Genomic DNA, 22,128 nt, shown 5'->3' with positions numbered 1-22,128 from the left:
ACACCGCTCGTGTCTTTTGTTTTCCGCTCTCCCGCCTCATCCGGGGCAATTGAGGCACGAGCTGGACAAGCAGCTTCCGGGCAGCGTGGGCGGAGCCTGATAGGAGTTACGAAGAAACGGGAATGAGCGCGCGGGGAAACTGATGCCGTGATAAATGGTGCCGGCGTGATTCAAAGCTAATAATGATGATGATGATAAATTAATATTATACATATATAATAATAATAATAATAATAATAATAATAATAATAATAATAATAATAATATATTGTTGTTGTTGTTATTTATTTATTTCTACCCCGCCCATCTGGCTGTTTCTCCAGCCACTCTGGGCGGCTTTCAACTGAACATTGAAAACAGAATAAAACTTCAAACATTAAAACTTCCCTAAACAGGGCTGCCTTCAGATGTCTTCTAAAAGTCGGATTATTTCCTTGACATCTGAGGGGAGGGCGTTCCGCAGGGCGGGCGCCACTACCAAGAAGGCCCTCTGCCTGGTTCCCTGTAAGAATGCAATACAGTATATATGAATCCTAGAAATACAGAGCTGGAAGGGACCCAAGGGTCATCTAGTCCACCCCCAATGCAGGAATTCAGCTAAAGCATCCATGACAGATGGCTGTCTAACCTCTGCTTAAAAACCTCAAATGAAAGAGAGTCTACCACCTCTTGTGGGAGTCTCCCACTGTTTAACTGCTCTTACTGCCAGAAAGTTCTTCCTGATGTTTAGCTGGAATCTCCTTTCTTGGAGCTTGAAGCCCTTGGTTCGAGTCCTACCCTCCAGAGCAGGATAAAACAAGCTTGCTCCATCCTCTATTTTATTTATGTATTTCATAAAAATTGCATGGCACTTGATTGTAAAAATAAATAAATAAATTCTCAAACTGGTTTATAAAAAGATAAAAACGGCAAAACGGAGAAAAATTTACTGCCCTGCTTTAAAACGTAGGTCCAGTCGTGACCGGCTCTGGGGTTGCGTGCTCATCTCGCATTATTGGCCGAGGGAGCTGGTGTACAGCTTCCAGGTCATGTGGCCAGCATGACAAAGCCGCTTCTGGCAAACCAGAGCAGCACGTGTAAACGCCTTTACCTTCCCGCTGTAGCGGTTCCTATTTATCTACTTGCATTTTGATGTGCTTTCGAACTGCTAGGTTGGCAGCTTTAAAACATACAAAAGTTAAAAGCATATGAATAAGGGGTTTGCAGCCAAAATCACAAATTTGACTGCAAAACCCCACATAAACCTTGGGAGGACACACACACAATGCCAGAATGAATTCATTAGAAAAAGAAAGGGGCTGTTTACTTATTTACTTGGAACATTTTTTCTGTGAATTTGATGGTGTATCTCCCCAATAAAGACTGAAAAGATGACACTTCTTGTGGCCTTTATTAAGAGTGATTTGCCAGTCTCACAGTTCAATCCTATGCTTGTTTACTTGGAAGTGAGCCCCAGTTGGTCTTACTCCCCAAAATAGGGTAGTTCAACCTCCCATGATCTCTAATGACCTAATGACCACAAAATTATTATTAATTAAATTTACATTCCACCTTTCATCTGAAGAACACAGGGTAGTTTACAGTATAAAAACAAAATATATAACACAACTACCACCTCCTAGAGCTATGAAGTTCATAAAAGCTCCTATCATGTTTGCTATGAACCAGAACAGGCAAATATTTTAATGACAGCTAGAGGAAGACTGAACCTCTCTTCCTTAAATGCAGCTTCAAAAGCGGACATCTCGAGCCAGTTTTTCGAAATCTGCCCGTAATCGGTGGTCAAATCGGTCCCTATTTTACCGTAAGATCATTATTAAGATTATTATCATACTATTATTATTATCTGAAGGCAGCCCTGTTCAGGCAAGTTTTTAATGTTTAATGCTGTACTGTTTTTAATGTTCGATTGGGAGAAGCCCAGAGTGGCTAGGGAAACCCAGCCAGATGGGCGGGGTATAAATAATAAATTATTATACTGTATTATTATTATTTGCATTATTCATTATCACTTCACAGCCTTAAAACACGGGAAGAGCAACAGTGGCCCACAGTGCAGGGTTGTGGGAAGACACCATTCTTTCTCAGCAACACAGCCCTCTTTTCCCCACCCCACCCCCAAAATTTGCAATTCTTATTACTCCCTATTAATTTGGTATACCGCCCTTCCTCCTAAGCTCACACACGGCGGTTCACAACAACATAAATATGAAGGGGGGGGGGAAGAAGGGGGTAATAACTAGGGGGCCGCGTTTGGCCTTTTGGATCAAACTTCACGCGCAATTCAAGTTGCGCGCGAGCGGCCTATTGCGCGCGAAAAGGCACCCTGCAATGCATCGCGGGCTGCAAGCGCAGCAGGCGCGCGCGCACGAGGCGCCCGGGCCCCGGGGTTGCCGTGGAGATGACGGAGGGGGGGCGGCGCTTGCGGTTTTTAATTGTTGGTTTATATATATATATTTATTTTTGCCCTGCAATCCTCCCAGTGACGTCGGGCCGGGGCCTCCGCCTTCCCCGGAAGAGAAAGCTTTTGCAAGGAGCCCGGACCTGATCCGAAGGGATTCGGGTGGAAAGACGAGCCCCAACAGAAAGGAAGGAAGGAAGGAGTAAAGGAGGAAGGAAAGAAAGAAAGAAGCAGAGAAGGGACTCTAGGTCCAAGGAAAAAGCGGGGAACTCGCTGCCTACCTGTTCCAGCAATTCTCGTTGCTCGAGGGAAGTGAGTATCGCTCGCCAACCGGCTTCCCGGGGAAGGGAGCTCCTTTAAAATTAAATGCAAAAAATAAGTGAAAATGCCTTAAAATAAATGTGCCTTGGAAATCCTATGAAACAAGCGTGCACCTGATGTGCACCTGAAATTGGTCCCATAGTTTCACAGTATTTCTTTTCGGCACCGTTGCTTTTTTAATGGATCTCATTAGGTACCTTTGTAAAATATAGGAGGTACAGTATTATTATGATTATGATTACTATTACTATTATGTTGCTTTCATAACAAAGGCGACCCAAAGTGACCTACGAAAACAGTATAAAAGCACTAAAATCAATTATAACAAATGCAACCAATAGGATTGCCATACATCCAGAATTTTCCGGATCTCATTAGGTACCTGTGTAAATATAGGAGGTATTAGTATTGTTTTGTTGTTGTTGTTGTTGTTGTTTGTTGTCATATTTTGTCCCCATTTGGCTCAGCGCCCCATGCAGGTGAATCGCCACAGTGCCCTAATTCCAGCACAGGTATTTAGGAACTGGCTGGGCATGCATTCCTGATCTGCATTATAAGGGCAACACCACCCCATTGAACTCAACAGGGCTTATCTCCCGAGTAACTGCATTGCAGGGGGTTGGGCTAGATGACCCTCGGGGTCCCTTTCAGCTCTACAATTCTACTATTCTGTGAACTGTGGCCACAGCCTATCCACTTCACTATGTTTCACTCTTAAGCAACACCCTGGTCTTTGAGAGAATAGTAAACACAACTTACTGCTGCTCTGTTCCTCTGCATATACCGTATTTGTTCAGGGAGTAGATTCCCCTGAACTGAGTGGAACTCATAAGTAGTAAATATTTTTAGGAGTGCGTAGTAAACCTGTCATTTTGGCCTGTTTGACCTGTTTGGTCTAGCTTAGTTTGTTTTTAACTGCCACCCCCTCCCCCCGCAAAAAACAGTGGCAACTCCAGTTTCCTTAAAGTCAGTGCCGGATTTACGTATAAGCTAAACAAGTTATAGCTTAGGGGCCCACTCTCTTGGGGGCCCCCCCAAAAATTAAAGGGGAAAAAAACCTGCATACTTCTTCATAATTGTACTTCAGTTCAACAATTACTTTGATAAAATACATATTTAATTAGGTGCAAATGGCTTTAGATACCTGTTAGGTCCATAAATTACCATATAGCATATATTCAACACAAAAAACAGCGACAATTTGTTGTTGACAAAGGACAGCTGGACATGTTGTTGTTGTTGTTTAGTCATGTCTGACTCTTCGTGACCCCATGGACCAGAGCACGCCAGGCACTCCTGTCTTGCACTGCCTCCCGCAGTTTGGTCAAACTCATGTTCGTAGCTTCGAGAACACTGTCCAACCATCTTGTCCTCTGTCGTCCCCTTCTCCTTGTGCCCTCCATCTTTCCCAACATCAGGGTCTTTTCCAGGGAGTCTTCTCTTCTCATCAGGTGGCCAAAGTATTGGAGCCTCAACTTCAGGATCTGTCCTTCCAGTGAGCACTCAGGGATGATTTCCTTCAGAATGGATAGGTTTGATCTTCTTGCAGTCCATGGGAGCAGGAACCGGCAAGCCACTCCAGTATCCCTGCCAAGAAAACTCCATGGACAAAAGCAACAAGCTGGACATATGAAGTGCCCCATTACCTTCAGTAGCTTAGGGCCTCATCAAACTTAAATCCAGCCCTGTGTAAAGTGATTAATATGATTAATATTGGGTCCTCTACCTTATTCAGGTGGGACCCAGGTGGCGCTGTGGGTTAAACCACTGAGCCTAGGGCTTGCTGACCAGAAGGTTGGCAGTTCGAATCCCTGCAACGGGGTGAGCTCCCGTTGCTTGGTCCCAGCTCCTGCCAACCTAGCAGTTCGAAAGCACATCAAAATGCAAGTAGATAAATAGGAACCGCTACAGCGGGAAGGTAAACGGCGTTTCCATGTGCTGCTCTAGTTTGCCAGAAGCGGCTTTGTCATGCTGGCCACATGACCTGGAAGCTATACGCCGGCTCCCTCGGCCAATAATGCGAGATGAGCACGCAACCCCAGAGTCGGTCACGACTGCACCTAATGGTCAGGGGTCCCTTTACCTTATTCAGAGTTGCGACTGGTGCCTTTGCTGGTTACACCTGAAATGTCTCTCACCTGAACTATAAGGTATTCTTTTATAAATGTGTGCCCACGTAGGCAGTGCTGGAAGCCCCAGACACAACTTCTGAGGTCATTGTTCTCCTTGCAGGAATGGATGGGTCAAAATCACCTGCCTCCACCACACAGGTCAGCTTTGTTTGCCAGCGCTGCAGCCAACCCCTTAAACTGGACACGTCTTTCAAGGTCCTTGATAAAGTCACCATCCAAGAACTGACAGGTAAGAAAAGGAATGGTGAAGAAAGACAGCGGGGAATACAGGCCATAGACGCCAACCAGGCTGAGCTGTATTTTAAGGCATGGGTAGCATAGCTGCCAAGTTATCCCTTTTTTACAGGGATTTTCCCTTATGCTGAATAGGCTTCCTCGCGAGAAAAGGGAAAACTTGGCAGCTATGATGGGTAGGCAAACTAAGGCCTGGGGGCTGGATCCGGCCCAGTCGCATTCTCAGTCTGGCCCGCAGACAGTCCATGAATCAGCATGTTTTTACATGAGTAGTATGTGTCCTTTTATTTAAAATGCATCTCTGGGTTATTTGTGGGGCATAAGAATTCATTCATCCCCCCGCAAAAAAATAGTCCGGCCCCCCACAAGGTCCGAGGGACTGTGGACCGGCCCCCTGCTGAAAAAGTTTGCTCTAATTCATGGGTAGGCAAACTAAGGCCCGGGGGCCGGATCTGGCCCAATCACCTTCTAAATTTGGCCCATAGACGGTCCGGGAATCGGCGTGTTTTTACATGAGTCGAATGTGTATTTTTATGTAAAATGCATCTCTGGGTTATTTGTGGGGCATAGGAATTCGTTCATTCCCCCCCCCAAAAAAAATTTGGGCCAACCCCCCCCCCCCAAGGTTTGAGGGACAGTGGACTGGCCCCCTGTTGAAAAAGTTTGCTGAAAAAGTTTCCCAGCTTTATTTCTCTGCAGAATTTTTTCTGTTTCGGAAACTACAGCACGAGGCAAGCTTGCTGCAGGCTTTAGCTTTGCTTACTAAACGCAAGTAAAATAAACCTGCTGAATTGAATCACTGTGTAGGGCATCAAGAAATTTTTTAAAAAATGCAAACTGATTTTTCAGTTACTATTTTGCATAAGATTTTTTTGCTGGAAAATCCCCATCACTGACTGCAGAACCTGTCGTCATTAGTTCTGTCTTGGGAGATTTGGCAGGGGATTGCAGGAGACAGGGCTTGCAACTACTAGATCACCCTTAAAGTTGGCGTTCATCAGGCCCTCTCTTTGTGTACCTTTTGCCAGAAATGGAAGAAGCTTTGGTTTCATTAGGCTTCCTGCTGCATAGTGTCTAGGCTTATTCCTGCTCATTTTAATGCAGAACATTTTTTTTACTCTTGCTGTTGCTAGGTTTGTGCTTTGTTTCTTCTAAAGGTTGTCTGCATTTTGATTGGGTTATATATGTTTGCTGCTCTGGGTATTTTTAGTAGAAGAGTGGAGTATAAGTATATATTATTGTTATCATTGTCAAGACTATGGAAGTAACTGCATGTGTAGCGCAGAGATGGGAAGGCCTGGAAAAAACCTGGATAAATTGGGGGGAACCGTCCCCCCCTATTTCCCCCGGAAAAATTGGGGAAAAACCAGTTTGATATAGTTTGAATATTCCACACACCTTTCTGCCCCCCCCCCCCAAATCTCTAGTATAGTGTACTTTTCTGTTGCTACTGAACCCTTACAGCTTGTTCCCATATACCTGGCGTGGGGAACCTTTGTCCCTTCAGGTGTTACTGAACTACAGCTCCCATCAGTCCAAGCAAGTTTGGTCAATGGCCAGGAATGAGGGGAGTCGTATAATAATAATAATAATAATAATAATAATAATAATAATAATAATAAATAATTTATTATTTATACCCCGCCCATCTGGCTGGGTTTCCCCAGCCAATCTGGGCGGCTTCCAACAGAAAAATAAAACACAGTAATCTATTAAACATTAAAAGCCTCCCTTCAGATGTCTTCTAAAAGTCTGGTAGTTGTTTTCCTCTTTGACATCTGTTGGGAGGGCGTTCCACAGGGCAGGCGCCACCACCGAGAAGGCCCTCTGCCTGGTTCCCTGCAACTTGGCTTCTCGCAACGAGGGAACCGCCAGAAGGCCCTCGGTGCTGGACCTCAGTGTCCGGGCAGAATGATGGAGGTGGAGACGCTCCTTCAGGTATACTGGACCGAGGCCATTTAGGGCTTTAAAGGTCAGCACCAACACTTTGAATTGCGCTCGGAAACGTACTGGGATTTAGTAACATCTGGAGGGCTGGAGGGCCAAAGGTTCCTTACACTTCACATACACAGGAGCCCCACACATTAGTAAAGGTTTGCCCTTGTCAATTATTTCATTTGTCTTTTGTCTAGCTCCTCTACTTACTACTGCGCCGGCAAAACTTGGAGACCCCCATGAGGAAGAGACTACACTTACAGAGGTAAGGAATTTGGATCTGACTCCCTTATAATAAAGCTAAGGCAGTTTGCCACCAGCTCCTAATAAGTTATGTGCCAAGAAGGAAACATTCCTTATCAGACCTGCTTCTTCTTGTTTTTTTAAAAAATATATTTTTTATTGATTTTCTTTTCTCATAACAGATATTCAATATCATCATTTAAAATCCATTATCTAGTTTCCCCCTCCCTGTTGACTTCCCCCAACTTCCATTTCTGGTTTATTACACCAAATGTTACGTTCTGCGGGATCTGATTTCTTTCCGCAGGGCCTGTAAGACAGAGTTGTTCCGCCTGGCCTTTGGCTTGGAATCGGCCTGATCCCCTCCCCCTCTTTCCTTTTCCTTCTGTGATGGAACCCCTATTGGGGACTTCCCTGGCTTTTCTTTCCTGGCCCACGTAGGACCAGCCTGGTTACAGTGGTACCTCTACTTACGAATAACTCTACTAACGAATGTTTCTACTTACGAATAGAGCTCTCTCCGCCATCTTGGATGCAGTTTAGATAGGATTTTTTCTACTTACGAATTTTTAGATAGGGTTGCTTCGACTTACAAATTTTTTCTCCCAATGCATTCCTATGGGATTCGACTTACAAATTTTTTCTACTTCCAAATGTGCGTTCAGAACGCATTAAATTCGTAAGTAGAGGTACCACTGTAGTTGGCCTTGGTGAAGATTTGACGTTTTCTCCCCCCAAAACAGATTTGATTCTGGGCTTCCACTGAAATGAGGCTGCATTTTAAGTTGTATTTTAATCCTGTTTTTAAGTTGTATTTTAATCAATTGTTTTTATACCTGATGTTAGCCGCCCTGAGCCCGGTCTTGGCTGGGGAAGGTTGGGTATAAACAAAATAATAATGATTATTATTATTCTCCTGTTTATACATAATGTTCTGTTATCACTAACTATATTTCTTGTTCTCTGTAAATAAGGTTGCAAATGTTTATTTATCAGACCTGCTTCTTAGCTTGCCTTGTGATGTACTACTAGTACATGTAAGTGGGTGGGCCAATAAAACGGTTGATGGGCTGGTGCGATTCATAGATGCATCTTGCGGGACTTCTGGCTGTGTCTGAAAGACTCTGCCAAGGGCATATTGACTAGCTTTCTAGTGGGCACATTTGGGTGTGGATGATGCTCTCTGTTGGGTGTGGACTGATGCTGACTTTCCTTTCTCAGGAATTTGTCGAGAACCGCCAGGATGGCGTGTCCCGAAGATTCATCCCCCCAGCCAGGTATTGACTAGGAGTTGTGTTCGCGCCCTGAAAATGCCCCCTTTCAGAGCTTGCAAATGCCCCAACTGTGCAGCAGCCTAGCCTTGTTGGGACTACTGAATTTTCATACCCTCAATCGCACCGTGCACAGAAGGGCGCCTCTGGGTACAATTTTTTCAGGGTGCGCCCGGACCCCCGGAATGAATTAAATTCATATCCAGAGGGCCCACTGTCCTGGCCGTCAATTTCAGTTGTATCTCTGCATATGCTCCAATACTTTTATCAGCTTCAAATTGCCCTGTTATAAACTGAGAAGGAACTCCGGAACTTGAGCTTATAAGCTTGGAAGGATTCAAAGAGCAAGTTGGGGTCTGGTTGCTTCCCCCCTCTGCCTATACTGTGAACCAGTTCCATCCTACCACCAACTCCTTCCAGGGATGATGTTCTGACCATGGATTTCCACAAGATGAGAGCAAGTACACTGCCAAACTTTCTTACAAAGCGTTTACTTAAGGCTTGTGTAAGGTGGTCAAGCTGCACACTGGTAGAGAAGGAAAACAGTCTCCTAATGCAGTGTTCCTCAACCTTGGGCCTCCAGCTGTTTTGGGACTACAACTCCCATCATCCCCAGCCACTGGTCCTGCTAGCTCAGGTTGATGGGAGTTGTAGTTCCAAAACAGCTGGAGGCCCAAGGTTGAGGAACACTGTAATGGACAGATTTGGGGCAGAAATCTGCAGTTCCCTCAAGATGATCCCAAACACTGTTAGAAACTGAGATATGAAAGCTGGGAGCTAAATGGCACCTTAAACCTAGGTTATGGGCGCAGCAACGGAATGCCTAGGTGCGCTTTTTAAATAACAAGAATACAAAGCTGAAAATGAATGAACTGCAGCTAAAATATTATGTTCATTTTCCACATGCTCTTGTCCTTCCCCTGCCCACCCCCTAATATTCTTAAGAGGGTCTCTTCTCCAGTCTTCAGGGAGTAGCTGGAGGCAGAAAAAGGTCCTCCTGTCCTTCCACTCTTCAGTTTTAATCTGAAATATTAAGCACGGTACTGTGCCCAGAGCTCAGAAACTGCTCGCGCTAAAGAAATTTCCTGTTGCAAAATGCGTCCAGGAAAATGGGCATTTCGAACACTGATCCCAAGGGATTCCTAGGGGTTGGGCAGACCTAAAGACTTGCATGGATGAGAGTTGGGGATAAAATATATATCTTGACAGTCTTCTCTCTAGCAGCTTGAGGCCACAAACTAAAGATTGTTATGTGCTTAAACGTTGAGCAAACACTTCCTCTGCATTCACTCATTGAATACAGAAGTAAGACCTGTTTGTTTAAAAATTACAGAGGAACATGTGGGACTCAAGGTTGAATTGGAGTAACTAAGCATCTCTTGAGTTTTGGGTAAACATCTGTGGGATGCACGTCATAGCGAAACCATCCTGTTTCTTCCAGGATGATGTCAACAGAAAGTGCCAACAGCTTCACTCTCATTGGAGAGGCCTCTGATGGAGGCACGATGGAAAACCTCAGCAGAAGACTCAAGGCAAGTTGTCCCTCATCCTTGTGTACGCTATACATCTTTAGGGAAACCTTGGAGATATTTGGGCATCTTGAAGTGCATCATTCAGCTACCGCTAATTCAGTTCTCTTTACTAAGCCCAAGCTGCGGTGGATCCTCGTTAGCGAATCTTCCTCCCAAGAGATACAGTGGTACCTCGATTTATGAACTGAATCCGTTCCAGAAGTCCGTTCTTAAACCAAAACCGTTCTGAAACCGAGGTGCGCTTTCCCTAATGAGGCCTCCTGACGCCGGTGCCCTTCCACCGTTCGGATTCCGTTCTTAAACCAAGCTAAAGTTCTCAAACCAAGACACTGTTCCGGGTTTGCAGAGTTTGTAAACCAAATCGTTCTTAAACTGGACTGTTCTTAAACTGAGGTACCACTGTATATGGCTTCTCCCCATTGGTCCTGGCTTCCAGATGGACTTTGAAGACTCATCTCTTTCAAATTGCTTTTAGGCAAGATGCCATTTTTTAGTACATGAATGCACCTTGTATTGTTGATAGTTTTACTGCTGGGTTCAAATTATGTTCTTAAGGTTTTGGTTATTTATTCATTGTAAGGGTTGCCTCACTGGACTTCTTCTGGGAATTCTTTTAGCTGCTGTTTTAAATAATGACATTTTACTGCCGTGGTGTGTGGTAGTTTTTATGTTTTTCGGTAATCCTCCCTCTGAGGGATTTCCCCCCTGAAAGGTAGTGTGAACATATTTTTAAAAAATCATTTTTATTAAGGGTTTTTAACATATTAAACAGTAAAATCCAAACACATTTATGACAAAAATAATAAAAAAGCAACTTATCAAAAGAATAAGGAAAGAAAGAAAGAAGGAACAAAGGAAATAGAGATAAAACAATTATTCCTGTCAATTTTTATTACTACCATTATTTATATCATTTAATATAAGCACCCCATGAACATTTTTAGCTGTACTTAAAATAGCATTTTTCATGCTGTTCTGCTAGAAGTTTTTTTTCTCCACATTTCCATCCCTGACCCAACCTTCTTCTTTTGTCAAAAAGTCTAAAATATGGTAGCTTTTCATCAATTTCTAGCTTTAGGTTATATTACTCTCAGTCTTGTGACCAGCTTCTCTCTCCCTCCCTCTCTCTCCCCCTCTCTCCTCCTCTCAGTAATGCCATAGTCTAAATGTCATCAAATGTAGCCCAAATACTTGTGTGTCTATATGTGTGTGTATTAGGGCAGTTCATAAAAAAACTTTTTTAAAAAATGCCTGCTCCAAAGGTCTTCTCTTACTACACTAGGGATTATATAGCTATATCTGAAATTTCATGCATATCAGTTAATATCTTGACCCTCCTCCACGAAAATAGAATCATAGAATCATAGAGTTGGAAGAGACCACAAGGGCCATCCAGTCCAACCCCCTGCCAAGCAGGAAACATCATCAAAGCAGTCTTGACATATGGCTGTCAAGCCTCTGCTTAAAGACCTCCAAAGAAGGAGACTCCACCACACTCCTTGGTAGCAAATTCCACTGCCGAACAGCTCTTGCTGTCAGGAAGTTCTTCCTAATGTTTAGGTGGAATCTTCTTTCTTGTAGCTTGAATCCATTGCTCCGTGTACGCTTCTCTGGAGCAGCAGAAAACAATCTTTCTCCCTCCTCCATATGACATCCTTTCATATATTTGAACATGGCTATCATATCACCCCTTAACCTTCTCTTCTCCAGGCTAAACATACCCAGCTCCCTAAGCCGTTCCTCATAAGGCATTGTTTCCAGGCCTTTGACCATTTTGGTTGCCCTCCTCTGGACACGTTCCAGCTTGTCAGTATCCTCCTTGAACTGTGGTGCCCAGAACTGGACACAGTTCTCCAGGTGAGGACTGACCAGAGCAGAATACAGTGGTACTATTACTTCCCTTGATCTAGACGCTATACTCCTATTGATGCAGCCCAGAATTGCATTGGCTTTTTTAGCTGCTGCATCACACTGCTGACTCATGTCAAGTTTGTGGTCTACCAAGACTCCTAGATCAAATAGCTGTTTACTTGGCCGTTTTCCTATGTCGTGAAGGCTGAAATTTCAATTCAGTGGAGCAGGGTCAAGATATTAACTGATATGCATGAAATTTCAGATGTAGCTATATAATCCCTAGTGTTGTAAGATAAGACCTTTGGAGCAAGCATTTTAAAAAATTTTTTTAATGAACTGCCCTAGTGTGTATATATAACACAAGATATCAGCTTAGCTCGATGGGTCCCCCCCCACACACCTTTTCTTTTTAAAAAGTGATCTCCGTTGCTCCAGGTTACAGGGGACCTGTTTGACATCATGTCTGGCCAGACAGATGTGGATCATCCTCTTTGTGAAGAATGCACTGATACCCTTCTGGACCAGTTGGATACACAGCTCAACATCACAGAGAATGAATGTCAGAACTACAAGTGAGTGAGAATGAAAGTTCAGGAACACTGCAAAAAGGCCACTCTAGTCTATACAATGTTTCTTGCAGCAGAGGAACTTTGCTTCTGTTCCCATAAGTCATTTCCACTGAAGGAGGCAGTACAGTGGTACCTTGGTTCCCGAGCGGCTTGGCTCCCGAATGCCGCAAACCTGGAAGCGAGCGTTCTTGTTTGCGGATGTTTTTCGGAAGCCGAACGTCCAACGCGGCTTCCGATTGGGTGCAGGAAGCTCCTGCAGCCAATTGGAAGCAGCGCCTTGGTTTTTTGAACCGTTTTGGGAGTCGAACGGACTCCTGGAACGGATTAAGTTCGAGAACCTACCTTGGTTTCACAGCCCTGTCGTGCGAGTCTCGGCTTCCTTTTTAAAAGGAAGCAGATAAACATCCACGATGACCGTGGAGATAACGACACGGAGCGGGTTCTGCCTCGGTTTCGTCGTGGCTCGGGAGCAAGACAAGGCAGTGCTGTAGTTCTGGGCCTAGCTCCTTGCCTCCCCCTAAATCGCTTCTGCCTTGCGGTTGTCTGCAGGAGGTGCCTGGAAATCCTGGAGCAGATGAATGAAGACGATAAGGAGAAGTTGCAGCTAGAGCTGAAGGAATTTGCTCTTGAGGAGGAGAGGCTGATTGAGGAGCTGGAAGGGGTGGAGCAGAAGCGGAAAACCATGGCTGAAGACTTTGAGAAGGTCAGGGCTGAGGCGGAGAGGCTGGATCACGAGGAAGCTGAGTGAGTATTCGGCTCTTGCAACCGTTAGCATCTCGAAGGCTTGCCTCTTCCTGGCTAAACCTGTTGCTGAACCCCACATCTGTCTTCACCTCTTTCCATTGCTTCCCATCCCCACTTCTGTCCAGACCACGTATGCAAAAGAAGCATCTCCCCTCTTCTTGAATATCTTGTGTGGGATCCCTATCTCTGCATCTCTGCTAATCTCCCCACCACCACCTTTGTCTCTTTACTTAGGCCTTATGCTGGCTCTATTGCATTCCATATGAGCTTTAGCCTCCTACCCATGAGGCGACGCTTTGCTGTGGTAAGGTTTGGGACGCGGGTGGCGCTGTGGGTTAAACCACAGAGCCTAGGGCTTGCCAATCAGAAGGTCGGCGGTTCAAATCCCCATGACGGGGTGAGCTCCCGTTGCTCGGTCCCAGCTCCTGCCCACCTAGCAGTTCGAAAGCACGTCAAAGTGCAAGTAGTTAAATAGGGACTGCTCCGGTGGGAAGGTAAACGGCATTTCCATGCGCTGTTCTGGCTCGCCAGAAGCGGCTGAGTCATGCTGGCCACATGACCCGGAAGCTGTACACCGGCTCCCTCGGCCAATAAAGCGAGATGTGCGCGCAACCCCAGAGTCGTCCGCGACTGGACCTAATGGTCAGGGGTACCTTTACCTTTTTATAGTAAGGTTCAAGTGGATGTTATAAGGCAGGGTGGATAAAAATCAATGATTTTTATTTTTTTTAAAAAATCAAAAAAGTTGGATTTTTTAGATTTAAAATACAATGCTTTGGGAGGAAAAATCTTTTTAAATATATTTTTCTATTTAAGTTACATTATAGTCCAAAGGCTATTCATCAGGAAATCAGGATTTTTAAAAAGTTTTTCATGTGCGCTAAGACTCAAGTCTGTTGTTTTTTAAATCGTTTAACCGCATCAGTTAACAAACATGGATACATATCCTATATGTTCTTGTTTTAGTTAAATAAATTGTTATTAAGGAAATGATTGTTCTTCTCCTTCCAATAAAGTACAGCAGAAAAGTTGTCCAAATATAAACAATAATTTCATAATTATCTGTCTATGTATTTCTAATAGTATAACCAAATCAGAAATTTTTCATATAACTGTAAAAACTACTCTGAAAATTTATTATTCCAAAAAGGAAAGCTTCATATGGTTGTAAATATTAAGATTATACCAGCAAGAATGAGTCTTTCTGTAAAAAAAAAAAAAAAGATTTCAACCGAGTCTTGCTGACTAGTGATTTAATTCGTGATTTAAATCGATTTGATTTAAATCAAAGCCACCCTGTTATAAGGCCTCACGGGTAACTCGGGAAATGAGTAAACTAGTTCACGGTCCCAAATAGCTAAACCCATTGTTGCCTTTGTGCCTTTTTAATGACATTATTTTTATTTAATTTTGATTTTCACAGGTTTTACCAATTATCTTACATTTCAATATGTGGTTTTCTTAAATTTTGGCCCCCCCACCCTTACTCCCACGATGTTTTTATTCCTTACATCTAGTGCTTTATATGACATACTTTTATCTAATAAAATTCTCTATTTCCCCCCTTCTTTTTTTGAAATAATTTTTATTTGATTTTACATATACAAAATGATAACAATACAACCATACAGATCAACAGTTTAAGAGGTTCCTCTGAATCTCTGGACTTCCCACCTTCTTCCCCTCCATGGGTCCCATTATCAAACCTTTCCTGCTGCATCTTTTTCAATAGCCCATGTTTTGTATAACTCCATCGTATTCATAGTTCTTGCTACGTTACAAGTGTTACTGCAATCCCGCTAGTGTTTTCATCTGCTTACAATGGTCTCCAAGATAAATTATAAATTTCCCCCATTCTTTCTTGAAGTTTTGGTCTTCCTGGTTCCCGAGCTTTCCGGTCGGTTTTGCCATTTCAGCGTAATCCAACAGTTTAACTTGCCATTGCTCTCTGGTAGCGACTTTATCTTATTTCCTTCTCTGGGCCAATAGCATCCTTGCAGCTGTCGTTGCATACATAAGGAGTCCTTTCTGCTTCCTTGGAATATCAGCACTTACAATTCCTACTAAAAAAAGCCTCTGGGTTTTTATGTTTATTTTTATAAAGGTTACCATAATTTAAACATTTTCCCCAGTTCATTATATATCATTTCCCAGAATGCTTTCATTACCTTACAGGACCACCACATATGATAAAAGGTGCCTTCTTATTGTTTGCAGTTCCAGCATATATTTGTACCCGTCTTATACATTTTCACTAACTTACTGGGAGGCAAATACTATCGATACATCATTTTCATATATATTTTTCATTCAACGTGCAGCACAGTTCTCTATTTCACTTATCATTGTTTTCATTCCGCTGCTCATAATTCGAACCCTGCCCACCTTTTCATTTGACTGTAACAGTTCGTCAAATATCTTTGTTGTTTTCGAGGGGCAGGCAGGCAGCTTTGCAATGCTCCAGACCAGAAATCCCCTCCCTCCATCCATCTTTTAACCTCATCTTATTCCGATTAAATCTTAATTCTCCCCTCCCTCCTGAGAACAGAGATCTTGTTTTCCTGCATGCCGCTGGTCCAATTTCATTGCGCACCGTATTTTGGGGAGGGATAGTGTGTCCTGGGTCACAGGTGAGTGTAACCTTGTCTCCCTAATGCCCCCCCCCATCACCACCACCATGCGCAGGTACCAGAAAGAGTACAGCGAATTCAAGAGGCAACAACTAGAGCTGGACGACGAACTGAAAAGTGTGGATAATCAAATGCGCTATGCCCAGATGCAGTTGGACAAGCTGAAGAAAACCAATGTCTTTAATGCCACCTTCCATATCTGGTAAGACCAGGAGGCTGGTTGGACTGGGGGAATGCGATGGGGCAGCTGTAGCAGAGTCGGGGTGGGGGGAGACGGCCTTATTTGGCCATGCAAGATCCTCTCCATGGCTGAATTCCAGGTTTTCTGGTCAGCGTTAGAGAGAGCAACAAGTCTTTAAACTCTCTCCAGATGCTTGCATCCATGGTAGCAGTTAACCAGGCTGTCTGTTGTGTTGTTGTTTTCTGCTTTCTAGTTAACTGCTGCTGTCAGATATCATAGCCATAGTGAATGAGAGAGGCTTGGTGGAGACTCTTTGTTTCTGGATAGAATGAATGAATGAATTTATTAATACGGTCGCAGACCAGCATCAACACGCACAATATCACAGATCATAAAACATATCAAAAATACAGAGGACAGTATGAATATAACAAGGATTTAAATATAAAAATTAAAATTAATTGTTAGCGTACCCCCTGTAGTTAACATTTAGGGATTTGATCATTATGGGATACCACTTGCTTCCTGCGATTGATTGCAGACACACAGAATTTGGCTACATTTAATGTAGTCTTGGGGTTCTTGTCCTCTAGCAGTAGTTTTAAACTATGGTGTTCAGATTCTTTCATGGACTTTTGCAAAACAGGTGTAATAAAAGTGAAACGTATATGTTTCTGGATATATTTCTTTATTTTCAGGAAAGTTTTCTTTTATTTCATTTTTTTTAAAAAAAACGTATATAAAACGGAGAGGACAATTATAGCAAAGTTTGTAGAATTTGCACTGTTAAAATGGATAGGGGTCAAACCCATCGCGAGAGATGTTGAAATTTTGGGAGGTTGGGTAGTTACAACGGAACGGCCCTGGTGGTGGGGTGCATGTTTTTATTCTTTTTTATTTATGATTGTTCTTTTGTCAAAATAAAAAAATAAAATTAAAACAATGTATTTTAAAAAATATACAACCACCGTTGGAAATTAAGAGGTGAAAAACAAAGCTAGAATAGGCTCGTAGAATGGGTACAGTTGCATATGGGTTAAAACAACAAGGCCCCAATAAAGACTGTCAGCATTAGCAGAAGTAGTAGTAGTTGTTATGGGTGGGGTATAAAAAATAAATTATTATTATTATATTATAAGTTGCCTGAGGAGAGCATTCCACAACCGTATTTAATTCCAGATTTGCCAGGCGTGTGACGAAGTTCATCTTCAAAATGATGGTTCTACTGTATATGTCATCAAAGAATTCCAAATGATTTTAAAAGTGTCTGGAGGTTGTAGTCCTTGTCAAAATCTCAAATTATTCATAATTTTATCAATTATATCCATGTTCCAGAGTGTGCGGTACCAAGTGCCGAGTGCCGTATTTAGAGCAATTACTATTCATGCTGCCAATATCGTGTATACAGTCTCTTGATGTTGGTATCATCAAAAATAGTCAGGCACCTTAATTTAAATAGTCAGGCACCTTAATTTTGCCCAACCAACAATTTTCTTCAGTAATATTTATTATTTGTCAAAATTAAATTCCAAAAATCATGCACCAGCTTTCCCTCCGTAAATAACAATATGATTTCCCATAGCCCACCCTTATTATTATTTTTTTTCTGTCAGTTCTTGGCATTTTCTCCCATTTCCACTGCTAAGCCTATCGGAAGGGCTGGAACCTCTGTTACACAAACACATCTCTCTGCCTTACAGCAGCCTGCCCTTGGAAGCTCCTTTATGGGTTAAAAGCCCTTTGATCATGAGCTTTCATTCCTCCAATGAAGAGGAGGAGGCAGTCTTTGTGGTTGCATGCCGAAAAGCACCAGAGTTGGTATTCTGAGGCATGTAGCATGGGTTGATGGGCGATGGCTGAAGATTACAACAACCAAGTATTCTGTAGGTGGAATGGACTCTTCCACCAAAGTTAAGGGTCCTGGTTTTTTTGTTTTTTAGGTTCTGCTGGGTTCCTAGATACCTGGGTGTGCCTTAAAAAGCTGCCTGGGAAGTAACTGCACTCACACTAAGCCAGTGATGGCCAAACTTGGCCCTCCAGTTGTTTTGGGACTACAACTCCCATCATCCCTAGGTAACAGGCCCAGTGGTCAGGGATGATGGGAACTGTAGTCCCAAAACAGCTGGAGGGCCAAGTTTGGCCATCACTGCACAAAGTCTTCTCTTGGCCCTCCAAGGTCTTGACTAATGAACTCTCCCTCTTGCCTGTAGGCACAGTGGACAGTTTGGCACCATAAACAACTTCCGCCTCGGCCGGCTTCCAAGTGTCCCCGTGGAGTGGAACGAGATCAACGCAGCCTGGGGGCAGACTGTGCTGCTTCTCCATGCCCTTGCCAACAAGATGGGCCTGACCTTTCAAAGGTGGGAGCAGAAATACTGGCATCCCCCCCATCCCCCGTACTCTTCTTGGCCATTGAGCCTAGACAATAAGTCTAATAAACCTATTACTTAGATGATTCATACCAAACCTTGGAATCAAAAGGATTCTCGATGCAACTTTCCCTGTTTCTTGCAGGTACCGCCTTATTCCATATGGGAACCACTCTTATTTGGAATCCCTCACAGACAAATCCAAGGTAAGAGCTTGAGCTCCATATAATCTCAGTCTTAAACATATCGGTGCTTTGGTCTTATAGAGTGTCCCATCAGTTAAGGCTCAGGATAAACTGGTCAGAAATCCAAAGAGGCCTCTAGAAATCCAGCGAAAGCATTTCGGGGAGCATTGGTGGAAACAAGGTGTTAACAGGGGAAATAGTTTAGCCGTCAATCATGTGGCAATAAGGTGGGTGTTGAAAATTGGGCCAAAATTCTATTTTCGCATAAAATTACTTATTTGATAGATTTTCCGAGTGCAGTTTGTTTGTTTTTTTAAAAAAAATCACATGGAAAAGATTCAAAGGGCTTGAGGAAAGATAACTGAATCGTTTGGTTTATTGTGTTTGTAAGGTAAAGGTAAAGGGACCCCTGACCATTAGGTCCAGTCGTGACCGACTCTGGGGTTGCGCGCTCATCTCGCATTATTGGCCGAGGGAGCCGGCGTACAGCTTCCAGGTCATGTGGCCAGCATGACAAAGCCGCTTCTGGCAAACCAGAGCAGCACATGAAAACGCCGTTTACCTTCCCGCTGTAGCGGTTCCTATTTATCTACTTGCATTTTGACGTGCTTTCGTTGCTGGGACCAAGCAACGGGAGCTCACCCCGTCACAGGGATTCAAACTGCCGACCTTCTGATCAGCAAGCCCTAGGCTCAGTGGTTTACGGTAAACCACAGCGCCACCTGGGTCCCGTATTGTGTTTGTAGTGATCTCTAAATCACAAGTTTGTAGACACACAAACTATTTTCATGGGCGACACCTCTATTTTCAGCTTGGGAGTACACCTGATTCTGTTTCTTTTACATTTCTTTCTTCTCATTGTTTCTGTGGAGGATTTCTATGCAATTGCATCTAAACCTCACAAGCACAGGTTTCAATTTTTCATTCTATGCAATCAACTTAATTTGACCCTAGTGAGCTTCCAGGAAAATGGAGCTTTTTTGGGGGGGGTTGCACCTCTATGCTCTCTAGCACATGGCTGAAATAATGAGCAAGAGTCCCCTAAGCAAAACTTAATGGGACTTACTTTGATATAGGATTGGGTTAAAATAACTGAAAAGACACTTGTTTTCCCAAATTCAGGGTGTGGCTCCCTTGAGGGAGCAGGCCCTGCTCTTTATCTGCATTTGAGAATGTCACAGAAGCTCTTTGTGACTCTGAAATATTTTTCTCTAAAATATTATTGAATATGAAACTCGTAATAGGTAACAGCTGCTCCCTACTAGAGTAAAGCACTTCTCTCGCTTGTTGGTTCTTGCTGCCCTAGGCTTGGTTAGGGAAACAATCGTGGCAGAATGACCGTAAGACTGGCCACAGTCCTGTGGGGTATGTGGTGCGATTGAACCAAGGATGGTGTGCCCCCAGTTTCCTGGAAAAACAAAGCCACTCCCTAAAGGTCTTGGGGCAGCTGCAGAGTAATTCCCTTTGTTTCTGGTGTAAGCATTTGTGTCTTCAAGGAGCTGCCCCTTTACTGTTCAGGAGGATTGCGATTTTTCTGGGACAACAAGTTTGACCATGCCATGGTGGCATTCCTAGATTGTGTGCAACAGTTCAAAGAGGAAGTGGAAAAGGGCGAGACCCGCTTCTGTTTGCCTTACAGGTAATAAAAAAATAACTGCATCAGAAAAATGGATAGAAAGACACGGGTTTCTCTGGACAATAGTTACCTACTAAAACTGACTAGTGAGAGATCTGGGACAAATGAATGTATGCATTCATGCTAGCACAATTAACTTAAGCATTTCACTGACACAGGCTGTTTTGTGATTAGCATTTGGCATTAAAAATGGAATGTGGCAACAATTGTCCATGAATGTGTTGCTGGACAACAGAGCCACCACGCTTAGAGGCATCAGAGCTGTGAGTTGCCCTAGCTTGGGGATGGAGAACCCCCCAGTGTTGCTCGGCTCCCAACTCCCATCGGCTCCACAGCCAGTAATGGGCAATGGTCAGGAATTCTGGGAAATGTAGTCCGACAAATATCTGGAGTGCCTTGAGTATTCAATGTACAGTAGTATTAAATGTAGCCGTTGCTAGAAACAGCGCTGGAGCAGATGGTCTCTTAGTGTCCTCTAGTGTGATAATTTGTGTGGTCTTAAAAGGACGCTGACCGTATTTTTTTGCAAGGCAAGATGGGCAAAGTCTAGCAGCAGCCCACCTGGAGCATTTGTTGCTCTATTAGGTTTGGCTTTTGCTTGTTTTGTTCATAACATTTCTGGGACTTACTAGGCCAGTAATTTTGCACAGCCTCAAGTTATGACTACACCAGCTTGCAAAATAGAAGTAGTAAAACATTTTTGTCTTGTCTCATGTCTTACAATGACTGTTCACTTAGGAAGGCCCCTCCAAGCTATGAAGCTGGGTTCCTGAGTTGTTAAAAAGAGGTGTTATGGCGGAGGCAATGTCTTCTAACCACTGTTGTATGCTACAACCATACTCCATTCTGCCTACTTAACCCTGTTTCAGAGCTCCCCACTTTGTTCTCATAGCCACTTTAACCACCTGCAATATCATTAGAGTATTGTCTGCCAGGCTGTGGGAAATCCTCTAAAACCAAATGCATCTCTGTTTAGATTCACAATGGCAGGTGTCCTGCTATGTTGCCCACTTTTGCATTCTAGCCAAGTCTGCTTGGGTGATGTTTATTTGAAATAAAAAGGAAGGTTTTAAGTGTTGTGATAAAAAAGGGGAGGACAGGGCTGTTGTCTTAGCAGGAGTCTCGACATCACCTGTGCATTTTATAATTTACAGTATAATAATTATATTGGAAGAAAAGTGGGGGGCTTGCTCTGTTGACAAACTCGAGGTTTGTGATGGTGCCAGCTGCCAGGAGTTTCAGTTTTGGAGCCTGACAAGAATCTCTGTTTCTCCACTGCAGAATGGATGTGGAGAAGGGCAAGATTGAAGACACAGGTGGAAGCGGCGGGTCCTACTCCATAAAGACTCAGTTTAACTCGGAGGAGCAGTGGACAAAAGCACTCAAGTTCATGCTGACAAACCTGAAGTGGGGCCTAGCCTGGGTCTCTTCCCAGTTCTACAACAAATGACTGTTGTAAGAGAGGCGCACTCCATCCCATAATGTGTCTATAGTTTGTTTCAAAGAAACCCAAAACAGGACTTGGCCTGTGATATCAGTACATCATCACCGTACAAGACCAAAAAAACTGCAAAGCACTTTTGTCTTAAGATGTCATTGTCAGGTAATATGAAGCAAAATGACTCGAGAGCATGGTTGGATTTCTGTCGTGGCACAGCCTGCTGCTGCTTTGGGGGAAAGAAGCGAACCGGGTCCTGGATAGTTAGGGTGGGCCCACGTACAGCAGTAAAGAGAGACCTGCTTGAAGAGCACTTAACAGCTTTCAGACTGGAGTAGTGACTCTACTAAGCTATAATGTTATTAGAATTGCAGTTTGGTTGCTACACTAAGATGCCCTAGGAAATGCAAGAATAAATAAAAGCTCTTTGTATTCCGGAAGAACGCAGCATCC

The 22,128-nt window shown here is 43.5% G+C and overlaps 1 protein-coding gene across 2 annotated transcripts; it reads left to right on the top strand.

Moving 5' to 3' along the window:
- Positions 1-47: 47 nt before the first annotated feature.
- Positions 48-22,115, top strand: BECN1 (beclin 1). Of its 2 annotated transcripts, XM_035135767.3 has the most exons (13): positions 48-157; positions 2,484-2,713; positions 4,955-5,083; positions 7,221-7,288; positions 8,488-8,543; positions 9,979-10,069; positions 12,359-12,495; positions 13,042-13,236; positions 15,922-16,068; positions 18,258-18,407; positions 18,562-18,622; positions 20,098-20,240; positions 21,519-22,115. In XM_035135767.3, exons 3-13 carry the CDS (start codon positions 4,957-4,959, stop codon positions 21,685-21,687), a joined length of 1,344 nt encoding a protein of 447 aa, XP_034991658.1. In that variant the 5' UTR covers positions 48-157; positions 2,484-2,713; positions 4,955-4,956; the 3' UTR covers positions 21,688-22,115. The 2 variants fall into 2 exon arrangements, 1 of the variants encoding a protein (XP_034991658.1); XR_015946730.1 differs by lacking the exon at positions 48-157 and having other exon boundaries at positions 2,316-2,713; positions 20,082-20,240.
- Positions 22,116-22,128: the final 13 nt, after the last annotated feature.

The sequence above is a fragment of the Zootoca vivipara genome, chromosome 12 (genome assembly GCF_965207765.1).
Source record: "Zootoca vivipara chromosome 12, rZooViv2.hap1.1, whole genome shotgun sequence".
Lineage (NCBI taxonomy): Eukaryota > Metazoa > Chordata > Lepidosauria > Squamata > Lacertidae > Zootoca > Zootoca vivipara.
This window is presented reverse-complemented; position numbering and strand designations above follow the sequence as displayed.